Source organism: Esox lucius, chromosome 16 (assembly GCF_011004845.1).
Source record: "Esox lucius isolate fEsoLuc1 chromosome 16, fEsoLuc1.pri, whole genome shotgun sequence".
Classification (NCBI taxonomy): Eukaryota; Metazoa; Chordata; class Actinopteri; order Esociformes; family Esocidae; genus Esox; species Esox lucius.
The window spans coordinates 23,698,057-23,717,407 of record NC_047584.1 but is presented as its reverse complement, the minus strand read 5'-3'; the positions used below and the strand labels follow the sequence as shown (position 1 = coordinate 23,717,407).

The following is a 19,351-nucleotide window of genomic DNA, read 5'->3' as shown; positions in this document are numbered from 1 at the left end:
TTTCTCCCGTTTACACATAAAAATGTTTCTCCGACCCAAATCTGGCAACCAGTCTTGTTCATCTATATAAATATATTTCAATGTAAAAATGCCCTTATGGTTCTTTGGTGTGTGTTTGTGTGTGTGTGTTAATGGTTACCTAAATTATGTGTTGGAGTGGGTCCCTGTCAATATCCCACTTTGGCTTACTCTCAACCCTCTGAAATAATGATGTCATTGGTCCTCCTCATCTCTCAGCATAAAGGAGGAACAAGAGATCAGGTTTTGTCTTCCCTAGAAATATGTTATCTGACCTTGTGTCATCATTAGCTGTAATGTATAGATTGTTGGGTTTTGTGTCATTATTGGCTGTTGTGTTTAGAGGGTGTGGTACTGTGTCATTATTGGCTGTTGTGTTTAGAGGGTGTGGTACTGTGTCATTATTGGCTGTTGTGTTTAGAGGGTGTGGTACTGTGTCATTATTGGCTGTGGTGTTTAGAGGGTTGGGTACTGTGTCATTATTGGCTGTTGTGTTTAGAGGGTGTGGTACTGTGTCATTATTGGCTGTGGTGTTTAGAGGGTGTGGTACTGTGTCATTATTGGCTGTGGTGTTTAGAGGGTGTGGTACTGTGTCATTATTGGCTGTGGTGTTTAGAGGGTGTGGTACTGTGTCATTATTGGCTGTGGTGTTTAGAGGGTGTGGTACTGTGTTATTATTGGCTGTGGTGTTTAGAGGGTGTGGTACTGTGTTATTATTGGCTGTGGTGTTTAGAGGGTTGGGTACTGTGTCATTATTGGCTGTGGTGTTTAGAGGGTGTGGTACTGTGTCATTATTGGCTGTGGTGTTTAGAGGGTGTGGTACTGTGTTATTATTGGCTGTGGTGTTTAGAGGGTTGGGTACTGTGTAATTATTGGCTGTGGTGTTTAGAGGGTGTGGTACTGTGTCATTATTGGCTGTGGTGTTTAGAGGGTGTGGTACTGTGTTATTATTGGCTGTGGTGTTTAGAGGGTTGGGTACTGTGTAATTATTTGCTGTGGTGTTTAGTGGGTGTGGTACTGTGTCATTATTGGCTGTGGTGTTTAGAGGGTGTGGTACTGTGTTATTATTGGCTGTGGTGTTTAGAGGGTGTGGTACTGTGTTATTATTGGCTGTGGTGTTTAGAGGGTGTGGTACGCGGTAAGCCACCTTGTGGATATCTTAACAGGTATTCTATATCCAGACTCCCTATAAAAAATCTATTCACACTGAATTTTCACTTCACATTTCTTCTCCAATGGCCAGATCCGCAATGTGCTGAGAAATGGTCTAAAGGACTTGTGTAATCAATCAGCTTGTTGGTGTGTGTGTGTGTGTGTGTGTGTGTGTGTGTGTGTGGGTGTGTGTGGGGGGGGGGGGGGGGGGGGTGGTTATAATTCGTTTTGCAGAGATTAAGCCTTTTCTGCCTGACATTCTAAGCAGGTATGATCCTTCCTTTATGTGCTAGGCCTTACATCTCTGTCTCCCTAACAAATCAATTGAAAAATGTCACTTGCTTTGTAAACAACTCTTTCAGACTAACAGTGAAAGGTTGACTACTCCAGCAATGCAGAAATACTGGAAATAAATTTGGCAAGAAAAAATGGTTGGTCTTAGGTCCATGGTATCTTTAGTGACCACAGAGAGTCAGGACACAAGTCTAACGTCCCATCCAAAATGCCCTAAGTCAGACAATGTCCTCTTCAGTGCTCTGGGGAATTAGGATGTGATGTGTAGACATGAGGGAAAAGTGCCCCCTACTGGGCCTCCAACACCACTTACTGCAGCATCTGGTCTCCCAACCAGGACCAACTATGATTGTCATCTGTGATTGTCAGAGTTGGAGACATAACAAAAGAGTCATTGTCAGCATTATGAAAATAGGCTGCGGTGAAACAACACTAGTATCTAGCAGCTAAGGAGAGGGCTGTGAAAGTAATGACATGGTTATTTTTATGAATTACTTACTGGAGTATATTATTGTAAGATTACTATTGAGTGATTTCACTGGGAACCGGTTGGGAAGACAGAGATAAAGATCACCAGCGAGGTCCATCACAATATGGTTCCTGTCAAAGAGGTTGTACATTTACAGCCCAGTGCTCTTTCAGCAACAACTCTGCTCCATCTTTCATGTGTCTCTTAATTTATATATGTATATATGAATGAATATACACCGATCAGCCATAACATTATGACCACTGACAGGTGAAGTTAATAACACTGATTATCCCGTTATCATGGCCCCTGTCAGTGGGTGGGTTATATAGGCAGCAAGTGAACATTCTGTCCTCAAAGTTGATGTTAGAAGCAGAAAAAATGGGCAAGCGTAAGGATCTGAGCGCCTTTAACAAGGGCCAAATTTTGATGGACGACTGGTTCAGATCATCTCCAAAACTGCAGCCCTTGTGGGGTGTTCCCGGTCTGCAGTGGTCAGTACCTATCAAAAGTGGTCCAAGGAAGGAATAGTGGGTGAACCGGCGACAGGGTCAAGAGCGGACAAGGCTCATTAATGCGCGTGGGGAGCGAAGGCTGGCCCGTGTGGTCCGATCCAACAGACAAGCTACTGTAGCTCAAACTGCTGAAAAAGTTAATTGTGGTACTGATAGAAAGGTGTCAGATCACACAGTGTTTTGTAGTTTATTGCGTATGGGGCTATGTAGCCGCATACTGCCGAAAGCGCCTACAATGGGCACGTGGGTATCAGAACTGGACCACGGAGCAATAGAAGCAGGTGGACTGGTCTGATGAATCATGTTTCCTTTTACATCATGTGGATGGCTGTGTGCGTGTGTGTCGCTTACTTGGCGAACACATGGCACCAGGATGCACTATGAGAAGAAGGCAAGCCGGCGGAGGCAGTGTGATGCTTTGGGCAATGTTCTGTTGCAAACCTTGGGTGCTGCCATTCATGTGGATATTACTTTGACACGTACCACCTAAATGAGCATTGTTGCAGACCATGTGCACCATTTCATGGCAACGGTATTCCCTGATGGCACTGGCCTCTTTCAGCAGGATAATGTGCCCTGCCACAAAGTAAAAATGGTTCAGGTATGGTTTGAGGAACACAACAATGTATTCAAGGTGTTGACTTGGCCTCCGAATTCCCCAGATCTCAATCCAATCAAGCCTCTGTGTGATGTGCTGGAAAGACAAGTCTGATCCATGGAGACCCCACCTCGCCACTTACAGGACTTAAAGGATCTGCTGCTAGATACCACAGCACACCTTCAGAGCTCTAGTGGAGTCCATGCCTCAATGGGTCAGGGCTGTTTTGGCGGCAAAAGGGGGAACTACACCATATTAGGCAGGTGGTCATAAAGTTATGGTTGATCGGTGTATATAGTAATTTAAAAAAGTTAGTTGAGTGGGAGAGAGCCTTGAGTTTATTGTACTAAGATGAAGCAAACTTAAATATAATTTCAGAGAGGAGAGAAAGGAGAGGAAGCAAAATAGGAAGATAGGCAGGAAAGGAGAGGAAGGAAGGTAAGGAGACAATGTGGATAGTCAGAAGAGATCAGTAAAAATAATTACATGACAGAGTAAGACAACGAGAGGCCCATGAGGGAGACCAGAAAGAGTTTTATGGACTTTGTTCTCCCTGGAGAAAAGGCTCTGCTTCATTCTGAATGGTAATAAGTGGAATTCCAGTCTACTTGCCATGCTGGACAGTGACCCACATCCTAAAGGTCAACCAATAATCATTCATTTGTGTGAATTTAATAAAGTGAATTTTACATGTTCAGCTGCTCTAAATCAATTAGTATAACAGGGTAATCTCAGTTTTACACTACGTGTCTACATTTGAACAATGTTAATATATTACATTTTCAAAAGGTTGAGTCTTATTAATATTATATGAAAGAAATATGAAAATGTTTGGTGATATCAAAACATTATCATACAGCAATGATAAGGACAAATTGGACTGTGGCGCAGAACCTTGACCCAAGAGCTCCCTTCAGATGTGTTCACCTAACGCTGTCCAGAGTCTGTCTGCGCAAATAAACGTTTTCAATGAAAGCAGTTGATTAAAATATTTTTTATTAGAAGGTGTAGTGGATTTTAATAAATATGTATATGATAATCAACTCTTGTGTGTAAAATAATCAATGTGAAAAATGAATTACACCTGACAAAAGTTAATAATGAATTATAATACTTGTCAGTTCCTGGCTGGGGTCCTCTAGGCGTCTCTATGCACCTGGGGGACACAGTCAGGGCCTGACCGCAGAGGTGCCTCTAGGTTTCTCTATGCGCCTGGGGGCCAAAGTCAGGCCCTGACCGCAGAGGTGCCTCTAAGCACCATTGGTCTCTCAAACTGCTGAGAGACCAATGGTGAGTCCAGTGTCAACCTCAGTGCTGAAGTTGAGCATTTCTTGGTCTTGATTCTGGGCATTGTCCTTGTCCTGCACCAATGCCCCAAGAGAGAAAGCAGGCATGTTCCGGAAGATTTTTGACACCTCATCTGTTTCAGTTTATAAAACGTAGGATAGAACGGAAACATAAACAAACCAGGGTTAAAGATGCAATGCATAAGCTGAATTATTGTAGGCAAATGCTGTATAAAGTATTGACTTATATGGCAGAAGGGGCTCTTGGATGAACTAATCAACGGTAATATGAAATGCGTAAAACAAACAGTGGGAAGAAAACGTCCCTTTTGTCCAGCTTAAATCTTACTACATGATCAGAAGAGGAGGAAGCCGAAATGATAGGCAGATACAGAATTAGATTCAGGAAGCCATTAAGAGATTAAAAACACTTAGAGGGAGACCCACCCCCAATCATGTCAGTAATTTACATGGAGGGTACAGATCCTTCCCTGTTTAGCCCATTTAAGACTGCTAATCCCCCCAGAAATCTGAAATTAAGCTATATAATTCCAGAGACTTTGGAAACAAAGTCGGAAAATGATCAATGCAAATTAGACAGGTTTTTAGTTCACCTGGCAGACAAACATCTAACAAAATGCAAAGAGATTTCAGTACATATTCTTTGAAGGGAGGCCAACAAATATTAATGCTTTTCCGCTTAGATGCAGAAACATCTTTTGAAGGGGCATTTTATATGAGGTTAAAACAAACATTATTGAATATCTGATTCAGCCCATTATTTATTCAGTGGGTCAGAGTGTCCAGGGTCAGAGAGATTTACTACAACTCACAGTCTTTGGTTTGATAAGAGGTAATAGGCAAGGTAGTCTACTTTGTCCAGTGTTTTTCATTCAGAGTATTTAGTCACTGGCTTAAATGACGAGTGGACAAACCCACCTATTAAATAACATAGTAGTTGATTAAGTTGTGACTCTCAACATATAGTGATATGTTTTTGTGAATACAGATACTATGTGTGTTTTTTCAGACCTGAAGTCAGTTGTTTTAGGCAGATAATATTATCTGGGGTCCAGAAGTACCTGAGTCCTACGGCTTTGCTGTATGCCATGGAGGTTTTCATTTCTAAAAATTACACTCCATTGTGTCTGCTGTACTATAAAAATCTTGGTTGACCGAGAGCCTAATGAATTGAGAGTTGAATGAATTGGGTCAGCTCTACAGGGTATAAAGTCAACAAATCAAAGTAAGAGGTTATGATAATTTCATGACAGCACCCCTATCTGCTTGATAAAGATGGGTCATTGAAGTGGTCAAGACAAGGATTTAGGCATGTTGGTATTATTTTAAGATGGATTTACTGAGATGGGATATTTGGCAGCTTTTTTAATCGGTAGGGTAGAGACTGTGAGAATTAATTTATTGTGTAGATTTCAATTGGATGCATTACTTAACTCCCTTTGTCTACCTTTAAGATGTTGAGTAAGCCTTTTTCTACATGTATATGGCAAAATAAGAGCCCAAGTGACCTATAGTGATCCAGTGGTCTGAGCCACAGCCTCTAACCCACCTGTATATACTTTTGGGCCTCTGTCAAAAGCTTTGGTGGCATGGATTAAACAAAATTGTATTGGAAAAGGAATGGATAAAATACACTCCAAAGGATATTAACAGCATTATATCAGGGCTATCAAAATGACAAAAAATACAGACTTTCCACCTTTCATAAAGGACATTGGATTTAGTAGATAGACTTTTAAATTAATGATCACATTTCAGTTTTTTTACAGAATCTTTCACTCAGCTCCAAGCCAATTTTGATATACTGTGCATGTCAGAGCAAAAACCAAGCCATGAGGTCACAGGAATTGCTCGAGGTCGAACGAAGAGCTTGAGACAGGATTGTGTCATGGTGCAGATCTGGGTAATAACAGTGGCCTCCAACATTCTTAAATGGAAGAAGTTTGGAAACACCAACATCCTTTCTAGAGCTGACCGTCCAGGCCAAACTGAGCAATCGGGGGAGAAAGGCCTTGGTCAGGGAAATGACCAGTATGCGATGACCACTGCAAGAGAGAACCAGAGTTCCTGTTTGGAGGTGGGCAAACCTTCCAGTAGGATGACTCTCTCAGCAGGCTACACCAATCAGGCCTTTATGGTTGAGTGGCCAGACAGAAGCCACTTCTTAGTAAAAGGCACATGACATCCCACTATGAGTTTGCCAAAAGGAACCTAAAGCACTATCATTCCATCAAGATCCTCTGGTCTGATGATACCAAGATTGAACTGCTCATCCCCTGGCTAATACATCCCTACCGTGAAGCATGGTGGTAGGAGCATCATGCTATGGGGATGTTTTTCTGCGGCAGGTACTGGGAGAGTAGTCAGAATCAAGGGGGAAATGACCTGACGAATGTGCTCAGGACCTTAGACTGGGGCAGAAGTTCATCTTCTAACAGGACGACAACCCTAAGTACACAGCCAAAACAATGCAGGAGTGGCTTCGGGGACAAGTCTGTAAATGTCCTTGTGTTGCCCAGCTATTGAACATCTCTGGAGTGTGCAGCGACGATCCCCATCTAACCTGGCAGAGCTTGAAAGATTTTGCAGAGAAGAATGGCAGAAAAAACCCCTGTGGAAAAATTGAGAGGGTCTGAATACATACAGAATGCACTATACCTGTAAACAATATGTTTCAATACTTCCAGAGAAGATATACCCTAAAGACACGAGGCCTGGGAGGTCATAAAAACAATACAGCTAGGGTAGAGCAATATCACATAACAGATTACATTTGAACACACGCTGGATGTTAAAGAGAAATGTGAACCAGAGATGAATGTGGTGGTGGAGGATAAATCACCAGAGAGAATCTTGGAAAGTACAGACGCGCTATTAGTCCAGTGTGGAGGGAGTAGACTGGAAACTGAAGATGACATACTTTAGCTTCTGCTGACATTTTATTCAAAAATGACAAAGCTTGTCCATTTTAGTGGCAACAGGTAGCCTAGCAGTTAGAGCAGGTTGGTGGATTTAATCCCTAGACAACAAGGTGAAAAATCTGACGTTCTGTCCCTGAGCAAGGCAATTGCTCCATGGTCGTTGCTGTAAAAGTATTTTCAGTCAATTTGTCTGCTACAATATGGGTGGAAAAAACATGAATGTTCTTGATATCAAGACTTGATCAAAATATCCCTGCGCTATCCTAAAGGGACAGTTGACTAATTGGAGAACACACTTATGGTTCAGGCTTTCAAATATAATTTGAGACTACCCTAGCCATTGATTCCACTAGATCGTACACAATACTGGTACCTTGTAACATGGATAATGAAAATACTTTGGGTGTTGTTTGTATTTGCATAACAATTGCTTCCTGTTAAGTGACTATAACCATAGCCACCAAATCCATGGACTCAGAGACAGACATTAATGTAATGACTTGCAATGTTTTATATCGGACTGTATGTAGTGGCTTTCATTACTAGATCGATAAAGATATATAAAGAAAATGTAAAGAGGTACAGCACAACCCCTTTCTATTTTTTTCTCTCTTCATCTGTCACTAACAGGCGCACACAGATCCCTCTCAGCGTGAATTTGAGTTCACAGGCTGCAGGCTGGGAAAGCATGTTAAACCACTTTTAAACAAAACTCTTGCATTTTTGGAGGAATTATTATTCATTGGGGACTTGCTTTGGACTTAGAAAGTGTTACACGTGACTCCGAGTCGCACATCCTACGGAAGTGGAGTGTATTTTCATTGATTGTTTGTGTGCAATTCTGAAGAAAGGTGGTCACATCATGAAATGTACAATATCCAAAGGAAACATTGTTCTGATGTCTGTAATATCCATATCAGATGTGGATTGAATAAATCGTAATGTCTCATAGCTTCTGAAGATTTCTGTTTGTTATGCATTGTCTGATCTTTTACAGTAGCAGTCATGGGTCGTCTTGAGATGGGATTATTAACAATCTATGAGTTGTCCTGGAGTGTTTTGACTTCATCTATTGTCAGTGTAGGAATTAGGCGGAATCCTTTCAGTGCAACCATTTCAGTTATCTTTTCAATATTCCCATATTTATAGACGCCAACAAAAAATAATTCATTTATATTTTTTGTTTGACCATTCTGTTAGATAAACATTGAAATGCAGCGTCCATAAAACCGAAATGGCCTTACCACAGTTTTGTGTCTTCTCTCCAACCAAACTAAAGACAATGTAAACGTGCTGAGAACCTAAAAGGCAAAGCTTGTCTTCCGCTCAGACGTGATTTATAGCCCGACGACAAAGCACTGCTTGTCTGCTCAGTGTGTGTGTGCATCCATGTGTTTTTAGTGACTTGTTGAGAAATAGAGTTGAGAGGAGTATGTGTAAAAGTTATATATATACGCAGCTATTTCTTCCTTTCACTGCAAAGCAGCTCAGCTGTATTGTAGCTCAACACATCCAAGCAGTTTGCTTTGAAGCCTTTCCATTTGATGTGGTTGTTGAATATGTGGAAATAATCAAATATTGTTATTTTTTTGTTTTAAATATTATTCATCCAAAGCCTTCGTCTAGTAGCCTAGTTCAAATCCACACATATTGTTAATATTTAATGTTACTACATTATTTACATCACACTCTATATGAATAATTCATTAAAGATGAAGAATGTCTTTGTGGTTGATATCATTGCCTGACTTCTTGGGGCTGTGTGAAGACAAGTTTGTGGCTGCACTACTGAAACGCATGCTGCCTCCGCTTTTAAGCACAAACAGAAAAACCCGAACGCTCACACAACAAACGCAACTAGACAACACACAAATACACGGACACACACACAGCTCTTGTATTTATGTTTTTGTCCACGGAAGGCTGGTCTTACTGATCGGGGTGTAATGGGAGTGTGCGTGTGTGTGTGTGTTTTTGTGTGTGTCACTCCAAAGCGTCTCTCTCTCTTACACTCTGGACTGTATCCCAGCAGATTGAGCTGAGCAGCTGAGGTCAGGACGAGTGAGAACCCACACACAATTATGAGGACACCTGGGAGCCCGACTGCCTCAGTCAAACGTTCGTGACCCCATGACCTCTTCATGACCCCTCACTGTTTGCAGGAGTGTGCATGTGTGTGTGTGAAGCAGTCTGGTCAGGTGTCATAATCTGCCTGCAAGCCTCCAACTCACTCCAAGACTGACATTAACCCATTACATTGTGAGGGTCTTTCTCTCTCCTTATCTTTGCAGTCGAATGTGGACACACACAAAAAAACGTACATTAACGTGAGCACACTATTCAGCAGTTTCCACACCATACAATTTGCATTTCAAAAGATAAAGGTACAAAGAAACACAAAGTTATGCCCTTGTAAAATTGTCAACACACATTTGCATAAAAACTGCATGAACATATGTGTATATATCTGGAGAAAGAGAAGAAAGTGTTTGCTTAGTATGGTAGTTAAAGACAAGCAAGCATTTCAGCATGAGTTCTCTCTTTTCTTTCTCTGATTGTCAGTCTGTCTGTTAGTCTCTTTCTCTCTCTCTCTCTCTCTGTCCTTCAGACAGTAATTAACTGAGTGATTATCAGAGAGGATCGGGTTTAATAGAGTAGATATGAACCCAGAAGCCTGCGGTCTGTTTCGTCCACTGTAACACAGTCTCTGGCCGTCACCATGGCAGACTGCTAACTCTTGGGCAGGACAGTGGGTCAGAGTGGATGGCTCAGAGGAACACGGCCCTGTTAATGAGGATTCTATTAGTGAGGAGATTAGTCTCGCCCTCACAATCTGTGACATGTGTGTGCGCCTTAGATCGTTCTTCTCTAAACCAAGATTCCAGGACAGCGAGTGAATAATGACCTGTGTATCTCAGTGGCAGGTTTTCCCCCGAGCCAGAGAGCAACTGATCTGCGTACAGCTCTTGGCCAAGCAGAGCCAGGGGAATGGAGACTAGCTGTAGAACAGTAGCTACTCTTTATAGATGTGTGTTGGGTCTCTGGGGAGGAGTGGAGAGGATAGAGAGAAATTTTAATCAAGGCTTCCCCTTTCACTCATCTCTCTTTATTTCAGTCTCCTCCCTCCGTCTATCCCTCCATGTCAGAGTTGAATAAGAATCACAAGCTTCACAAACACACACGCGTGCCCGTGGTACTAGTGTTCCAATGACTCTACCGAGGAAGTCAAACTCTTTCCTAAAATATCCTCCTTACTGTTGGTTTGTTGTTGTGTCAGTGTGAGAATGACACAACTGCAATTGGAGGTGGCAGAACAAACACAAACACATACACACACACACCCTCAGAGTGCTGAACACCTCCAAGTCCTCTGGTTGTGAGGACACAGACTTTGTCGGCTTGCCAGAGGGTGCAAAACAACACAAATACGCTAAGAGACAAACACACATACACATTTCAAATGCTTTATTTGAATCTAGGAGGATTTAAACATTACAAATGTGATTTTTATCGACTCTCAAGGATTCAAAACACACACAGAGCCTCCCTTAAGCATTGTGCTAACTACACAGCCGAGAGCCAGTAATTCGAACTAAAAACAACCACAAAGGGTGTACTGGCTGGTAACTAGCGGTAGCTATGAGGTATGGTGTTGTGGGGAAGGAAGGGAGGGGTGACAACAAAGCTAGAGGAAAATAATAGGACATAAATGGAGGAAGAGGGATTACAAGATGAAGTTTGAGAAGGATGAACTGCTGAGGTTACTGTCTCTTTGTGTTTGTGATCCAGTTCTATGCGTACATGTTAGAAAAGGAGGTCCTCACAAGGCCGGTAAAACCTGATAAAAAATGTGTTTTGTCTCGTCCCCAATATATCCCGCTTAAAGGAAGTAAAACATGCAATTGACATTGTGTTAGAGTTGGGGTTAGTTTGGGGTTTTGGTTTTATGGGTTAAGGTTAGGTATTAGGGCTAAATAAAGTTGAACCAATCAAGGTTAGGTCATTGAGCTTAAGGTTAGATAAAGGTTTGGGTTGGGGGTAGGGAACATGGGTTTCTGGGTTTCCTGTCTCCACAAGGATAGGCAAACAAATGTGTGTGACTGTCATAATTGCTTCTCTGCATTTTCAGGACCTCAATTCATACAAATGTCATTCAAAGGGTTACGATAAGAGCTTGGTTTAGTGTAAGGAGAATTTATTACAGATTAATGTCGAAACATGAAGTTTGTCCAGCTTCACAAAACGTTGATACGTCTTGAAAACCAGCCGCTAGGGGCGACTGAGCACTAACGGTCAAGACTGCTCGTGGAATGTTAGGGCGCCGCGCCTGTGGGATGTTAGAATGGCCGTTTAGCAGATGTCAGAAGGAGGTTTAAGCAGCTGACTCTGGCTCCATTGCTGACGCGACCCACATGACCACACCGCGAGGAGCTATGACTCACTTGTCTGGGAAGGGAAATGCATTTTTTTGCCCGGAATTGTAGTGAACTTTTTTTTTATTGGTTTTTATGTGCACACTGTTTGTATGTACAACACGCCCACCCTTTCTCCGCCAGCTCCTAACTGTTTGCAGCGACCAAGCTAAATCTTCCATGCCTTTGTTCAGTAACTCTTTGTTGTAGTAACATAGTGCTGTAGTAACATAGTGCTGTAGTAATGTAGTGCTCGAATAACGTAGTGCTGTGGTTACGTAGTGCTGAAGTAACATAAGTGCTGTAATGACCTTGGTCACTTGAATGTATGTAGGTGCTTCATATGTGAACAGAATATTCCAGAAAACCAGGAATATGTGTTAGTTCACTTGGTTGAGGAAATGTTCAGTTAATGGACAGTTGTCTCAGTGTTTTGAGGGTGGTGAGAATGAAATGTCATTTGAAAACTGCCCTTTAAAGCCCAGGTACTGCGAGAAAAGGTTGAAGACCCCTGACATAACAAAAGGTCTGAAAGGAACACACATGCGCACACACACACACAGTTTGTCCGTCTCAGCGATTTACTGCTTATTGATCTGTTTTCTATCTATTATTCATTATCTTTACCTCACCCCCAACCCCACACACACCCCCGCACCCTGGGTCTCTTACCTTACACACTGACATTCTGTGAGCTGGTGAAGAGAGCGGAGCGTTGCTGTTCAACATCCATCACTCACTAACCAGGAGGTCACCTCTGACATAGTGAAGACACACACACACACACACACACACACACATACACAATCTCAACTCCGGAATGCCTCACAACTGAAGACAACTGAGCCTGGTGAAACCATGACAACAAGCTCTGGGTGACAGGATCCCATTATGTCGTAACAACCCGGAGAAAGTGGGATTCATAATAGAAATGTGACGTCAACAGATGGCAGAGATTGGCATTTCTACACATTTCCCCATGGGTTGCACTTTCAAATTTCATGAAGGCCTATTCATGAAGGCCCATTTTTCCAAAGAGAGACAATCATTTATTTTTTGAAATTCTACAACGAATTACTAGCAATGGTGCACATTTTGCTATGGGGGTGCGAGGAAAGAATAAGGTTCTGAATGCTTGCTGTTCCTTCTATTCAGACAGATGTGTTAACAGGAGTGGAGAAAGGAGGAGACAACTGTGAATTAACACTTCCTTAGCAGAACTCTGCCTGTCAGTAATTGCTGCTAAATAACTGTCTATCAGGAGTCTCCCTACCTCTCCCGCTCAGTTAGACAGCTGTAGAGGGGTGAATAGACAGGATGTATATTTAGCTCCTCCCGTTAATTTACCACTTCATTACCACTCCGCTGAGAAGATCTGCCAGTGTATCTTAGCACCCAATAGTCTGTCCTGTTAGTGGATGCTGCAGGGTAAGGTGTTCAAATATTGTAGATCTGGAGTGCCTATTCAACCTACCTATAACACCTTGCTTTATTTTTCAAAATTGTTTATGAAAACAAAGTGGAGATAATGTTAAAGATGAATCTATTATTCCAAGTTTTATGACTCAAATTTTTTTTCAGGACAGCTAAGGATGTGTGAAATGTCTACCAAGTGAACCCTTTAGGTTTATGGCTATTCCACATTAGCCTCAAGAATTAGTTTTAAAAGTTATTCAATGACAATTAATTTGTTAGCTAATATTATAACTACCTAAATTATTGACACTGATCTTTAAAAAAAATCCTGGAAAATGCACAGAAATCCATTTGGAATTGTGAAAACACCCTACTAAAAGCAACGGTCGCTTAAAACAACTGATCACCGACATTTTAACATCTAAACGACATCTAGAAATGTTTAAGAAATCTGAAATTTTGTGTCTACATTTGTTAGGCCTTCTTAGTATTTTTCCAGTGACTTTTCATTAGTTATTGTTCTAGCTGGAATTTTAAAAGATTTGACCTAAATGATTGATCCATCAGTAACACGCTTGTTCACTGCTCGTCTTTAAACAAACCCCACGTGCACAAGTAGCCCACCAGATACGCAACTTAACTATTCCATTCGGGATGAACGATTTCTCACTTCAAAAAGACCACGCACGCCATAAAGCTTAACAAAATTGAGCTCTGATTAGCACACAATGACACACTTCTTCAGGATTGACATATCACGTTGATCCCTCCTCTTCCTCCATCATAGAGCTCCAGTGTGCTTTCTCTTCCCGTGTTCATGCATCACAGTCATTCTCCCATGCATGGGATGTCTTTGACTAAGATACACAAAGAAATATAAAGATATTTGAAATATTCTAAAATAAAATGTATTTGGGATAAATATATGCCTTACATCAGTACGCTAGGTTTATACTGATCATGACGAAAATGATTTGTTTATTTTCATTGACACTTTGATAAAAGGGCTATTTCCAAATAAAGTATCACTGTATAACAAGTCTCATTTAACAGTATAATATGACCAAATGTATTTTATAATGTCAGTTACCCTCGCTTGATGTGTTGTGCGCTAAGTTATGTAGCCACTGGATTTGAAATACAATGACAATGGAGTTATAGTGCTGACTGTCAGCTTAAATTTGGGGGTATTTGCATTGATATCAGATTAACCATTTAGAGATATAATATATTTTCTATATAGTCCCCTGATTTAAGGGAAGAATAAATATTTCCAATCAGACAGTATATACATGTCTGCTGCCTATCCTGTTTTCTGGACCCTGGAGGAATTTTCTGTGGATCCATGTATTTTTATATTACTTTCTTTTTGAAAAAAGATTGACATTAAACATTTCTATCTAAAAATAGTACTGCTGTGAATGAGATGTATTTTAGATTATATTTTCCAATAAAATCCTAACTAGATAAGAAAACAGCATTTTCATGGTATCAAGAATTGTTTCAGGGAAGGCCTAAAGAATACATCCCAAAACAAGCACATAAAGTGTGGTGAATGTATAGGCTTCAGAAGCTCAGATATGATACATTGCTATTCATCCCATTCAGAGCCGTCATGGGTGTTACAGATAACACTAAAAATAATGGTGACAATAAAAGACAGAAAGCAATTATAGGAAATGTGAAATGTTGATGAAAATTGACTTACCAGGGTAAATAAGAAGATATATAAAAATATTACAAAGGGTTACTGCCTGGTCCTGTTGCCTTCCTATCATTACAACAATGTGGAAGACGAAAACAAAACCCAAAACACTACTGTGTGGTTTATATTACACCCTTAACATCTCATCTTTATTGACTGAAATGCCCTTTTTTGTATACATGGCCATCTACTCTGTAGAGGACATGCTGTTTCCTGCATACACTGGTTAAAATAAAATGAGAAGGCCCTTGTGCCTCCGATCCAACTTATTGCAGTTTCTTGTACTCTAAAAGGTAACATACATTTGAAGTAAAGAGAAACCAGCACAAGGTTTCTACTTGTACCACGGTTGATTATTTATTGAAGCTTATGTGTCAGCCCCACGGCTTTCCTCAGAGTTTAGTGCAAGTTTGTGAATGGCACCCTTATGTAGACATAGCTCCACCCACATACACTGAGTAGTTCAAATGGAAATGGAGTTTAGTACGGTAATTATATAATGTAACTCAATACAAGCAGGGTGCCGGTTTCTCTTTTCTTCACTTCTGTATACACCACTAAAATAAATTCTGTTCTCAGAACTATAGACCTTAACTGTAGTATGACTATTACAGCTATTATTCTGTAATAACGTGTTGTCTGGTCTTTAACTGGTCTGTACTGTCATGTGGTTGATGTTTTATATGGACTGCAGGAGGAGTAGCTGCTCTATGTTAATGGGGATCCTTGTAAATTTAACTAGATGGACCACGAATTAGCATTCAGGATTTGAAACACCCGGTTTATAATAGACAATATATAATCGTGTCTTACCAGCCAGTAGATTCTCTTCTGTTACCGTTTGTTGCCAATAAAGTATCTTGCTAGAAATCTGTATAGGCCTGCAGTTCTTCTCTGGTAAGATATACTGAATCAGCTGATGACCAGACAACAGACCCTTTCTAAGACCCGTTGTGTTAAATAATTAGATTCCATGTCCCAAAACGTTGGTTGTTCACCATCAGTACCTTGGTGTGCTACGTCTGAATCAAGTGTGTTAGGGACATGCTCTGCCTAAGGACCGTTGAACATGATCTCTTTCAGGGGAAGAAACTGGGATAATGGAATGCTGCCCTCGGAACAGGAACATAGTTACAGATTTACTATGATATTACTGTAGGTCTACACACACACACACACACACACACACACACACACACACACATAAACGCACACACACACGGACACACTGATTGTCCAGTAGCTGTAGCAGAGTGGTAACGGCCCAGTACCCCTCCAAGGACAGAAAGAGTTTATTACTGAGCAGGGAGGGAGGAAAAGAGCGGGAGAAGAGAGGGGGGAAAGGAGGGGAGGAGGAAAAGGAGATGAGAAAAATGCCAAACAACAGAGAGGCTTTAAGATAGACAGAGAAGCAGATAGACAGAGAAGCAGATAGACAGAGAAGCAGATAGACAGGGAAGCAGATAGACAGAGAAGCAGATAGACAGGGAAGCAGATAGACAGGGAAGCAGATAGACAGAGAAGCAGATAGACATGGAAGCTGATAGACAGGGATTCAGATAGACAGAGAAGCAGATAGACAGAGAAGCAGATAGACAGAGAAGCAGATAGACAGGGAAGCAGATAGACAGAGAAGCAGATGGGCACAAAAGGAAATAGAAAAAGACAATAGACACAGAAGGAGATAGACACAGAAGGAGATAGACACAAAAGGAGATACACAGAGAAGGAGATAGACACTGAAGCAGATAGACACTGAAACAGATGGGATCTTACTGCTGCACAGGGGAATTGGCTGCTGTGACACACAGACGCACACACCCCCTGCCGTTCTCTCTTCCCTGTGGTGCAGTAATTAGAGGTGTGTGTGCCCAGTGGGGATCAGTAATGGGTTTCTCCTGAAAGCACAAGAGGACTGTGGTGTATGTGTGTGTGTGTGTGTGTGTGTGTGTGTGTGTGTGTGTGTGTGTGTGTGTGTGTGTGTGTGCGTGGGGTCAACCCATGGACTTGGATAGAAATTGCATCTCCTGTGTCTGTCTTGGTATGGTGTATTGTGAGAGCGTGGGCAGCACCTTTAAGGCCCTCTCCATTTTGAAGTTGTCCATTGTGTTCTTCATTAGTATAATTAATTGGTAGATCCCTCCAGGTTGGACGACACAGTCCTTAATGCTTGAACAATTAGAAGTCACACCACCCAACTGACTAATTCTCAATGGCAATGTCCACACTATAACAAATTATATTACAGTTTAGTCCTCTGTCCATTTTTATGATTGTGTAGTATGTGTAGTACTAGTAGCTGACTGACTGGTTCACCAGTACTTTAGCTGTTTGGATGACTGACTGGTTCACCAGTACTTTAGCTGTTTGGCTGACTGACTGGTTCACCAGTACTTTAGCTATTTGGCTGACTGACTGGTTCACCAGTACTTTAGCTGTTTGGATGACTGACTGGTTCACCAGTACTTTAGCTGTATGACTGACTGGCTGGTTCTCCAGTACTTTAGCTGACTGGCTGAATGCCTGGATCAGGAGCAGGGGTTTTGCTGTGTGACAGACTAACTGGTTCAGGTGCTCAAACAGTCTCTAGTTTCACACAAATACTTACACACACACGCACACACACACACACACACACACACACACACACACACACAGACCAGCAGCAGTAAAGTATGTTCTCACACACTTTGCAGTCAACATTCTCCAACCTACGCCAGCCAACTGCAGTTTAGTTTTTATTACAATATAAACACAAGTGTGGTATATGTGTATGTGTAGGGCCTTAATGACATTTCAAATACTGTGAATGTACGTATTTAGTGTGTGTGTGTGTGTGTTGGAGCAGAGCTAATGTAATGATATAATGCAGGGGAACGTGTTGCACATTAGAGCTTTATGATGTGTGTGTAATGAGCCGTGGAATGGAAGAGTACTACACTCCCTCTATTCTCATCTGTCATCCCCTCTCTCTTCTTCTGGATGTCTTTTCATCTGTCATCCTCAATCTCTTCCTCTGGTTCTCTTTTCATCAGTCATGCTCTCTGTCTCTTCCTCTGGCTTCCTTTTCATTGATCATCCTCTCTCTTCCTCTGGTTTTCTTTTCATTGATCATCCTATCTTGTCCTCTGGTTCTCTTTTCACTGATCATCCTCTATCTTCCTTTGGTTCTTGTAATCTGTCATCCTATCTCTCTCTTCCTCTGGTTCTCTTTTATCTGTCATCCTATCTTTATCTCTTCCTCTGGATGTCTTTTCATTAGTCATCCTATCTCTGTTCTTTTTGTTGTCTTCTCTGTCAACTTCTATGGTGTGAATGACAGTGACAGAACAGAGAGAGCATACAGACACACTATACAGATCAAGAGGTGTATTTCCTGGCCTTGCGTCAGCTCTGATGTTGGATGTGTTCTGACTTGTGTTGTGTTCAGAGCTGAGTTATGTTCTGGGCAGTGGTGTAAAAACTACAGAGTAAAAGTACTCTGCTTGGTTTGGCTGTGTTCACCGGCTTAGTGTAGTTCATTATTAAGACCTGCACGATTATGTGAAGGGAGTTGATTACTGGTTGCATAACTAACCAGTAATCAATTAAATAAAAAGGAAAAGTGAGATTTTTTAAATGATGGTCACTAGACAGTTTTGAACTGTCTTTAGCTGGTCATTTAGGTATTTATTAGGAACTCAGGCAATTACTTCTGCTTTTTATTTGGTTCTGGGTTTTCTGGGTCTGGAGAGTCAGGATGCTGTCAGTTCAGTCCAGCTATATCTGCCTGTCTGTCTGTCTGTCTGTCTGTCTGTCTGCTTGCCTGTCTGCACACTCTCAGGGCACAGCTGGACTGGCGTTACTGAAATCAGAGAGTTCACCAACAATAACAGAACCCAACTCTTCCTATACTGCTGTTTGTTCCCAAAGGTGTAAAATGCAGATGGTGAACTAGTGTCTAACCTGTGTACCTCTCTTCTCCAGAGTGTCCCAGCCTTGCCCTGTGGGAAGGCTCTTTACTCCTATGAGGGGAAGGAACCCGGAGACCTGCAGTTCACTAAAGGTGACATCATCATCCTGCGACGCAAAGTCGACGACAACTGGTACCATGGAGAGCTGAATGGTTGTCATGGTTTCCTGCCAGCTAGTTACATCACGTTGTTGCGGCCCCTGAGCCAAACACCGCCCACAGGAAAGGCCCTGTATGACTTTGAAGTTAAAGACAAAGACCAGGACAAAGACTGTCTGGCATTCTCGAAGGTACACACGCTTACACATACACACACACACACACACACACATGCACCTATCTATGATACACACAGAGATAGATAGAGGCCTTCAGTTGCATAAAGGTATGGGCTGAAATTGAATGTGTCCACCTTTTTATTAATTGAATGTAGTCTACCTGGTGGGACTTCCAGTTTCCTTAGGTGATACCTCCTCTGAAACCCTGTTGGAGTCATGTCCAACTGCAGCCAATCATGAAGAGTAGTAACCAGTTCAAAATAGTTATTCCTTCAATGGCAGTACCTGTGTGTTCATTGATGCCATAAAAGGGA

The 19,351-nt window shown here is 41.7% G+C and overlaps 1 protein-coding gene across 3 annotated transcripts in view; it reads left to right on the top strand.

Moving 5' to 3' along the window:
• LOC105016363 (E3 ubiquitin-protein ligase SH3RF3) overlaps positions 1-19,351 on the top strand; it is a 51,840-nt gene that overhangs the window by 14,209 nt on the left and 18,280 nt on the right. For all 3 annotated transcript variants that reach the window (XM_010880144.5, XM_020054500.3, XM_010880143.5), the window contains exon 2: positions 18,774-19,049. In XM_010880144.5, the coding sequence (XP_010878446.1) occupies positions 18,774-19,049 (276 nt within the window). The remainder of the gene's footprint in view (positions 1-18,773; positions 19,050-19,351) is intronic.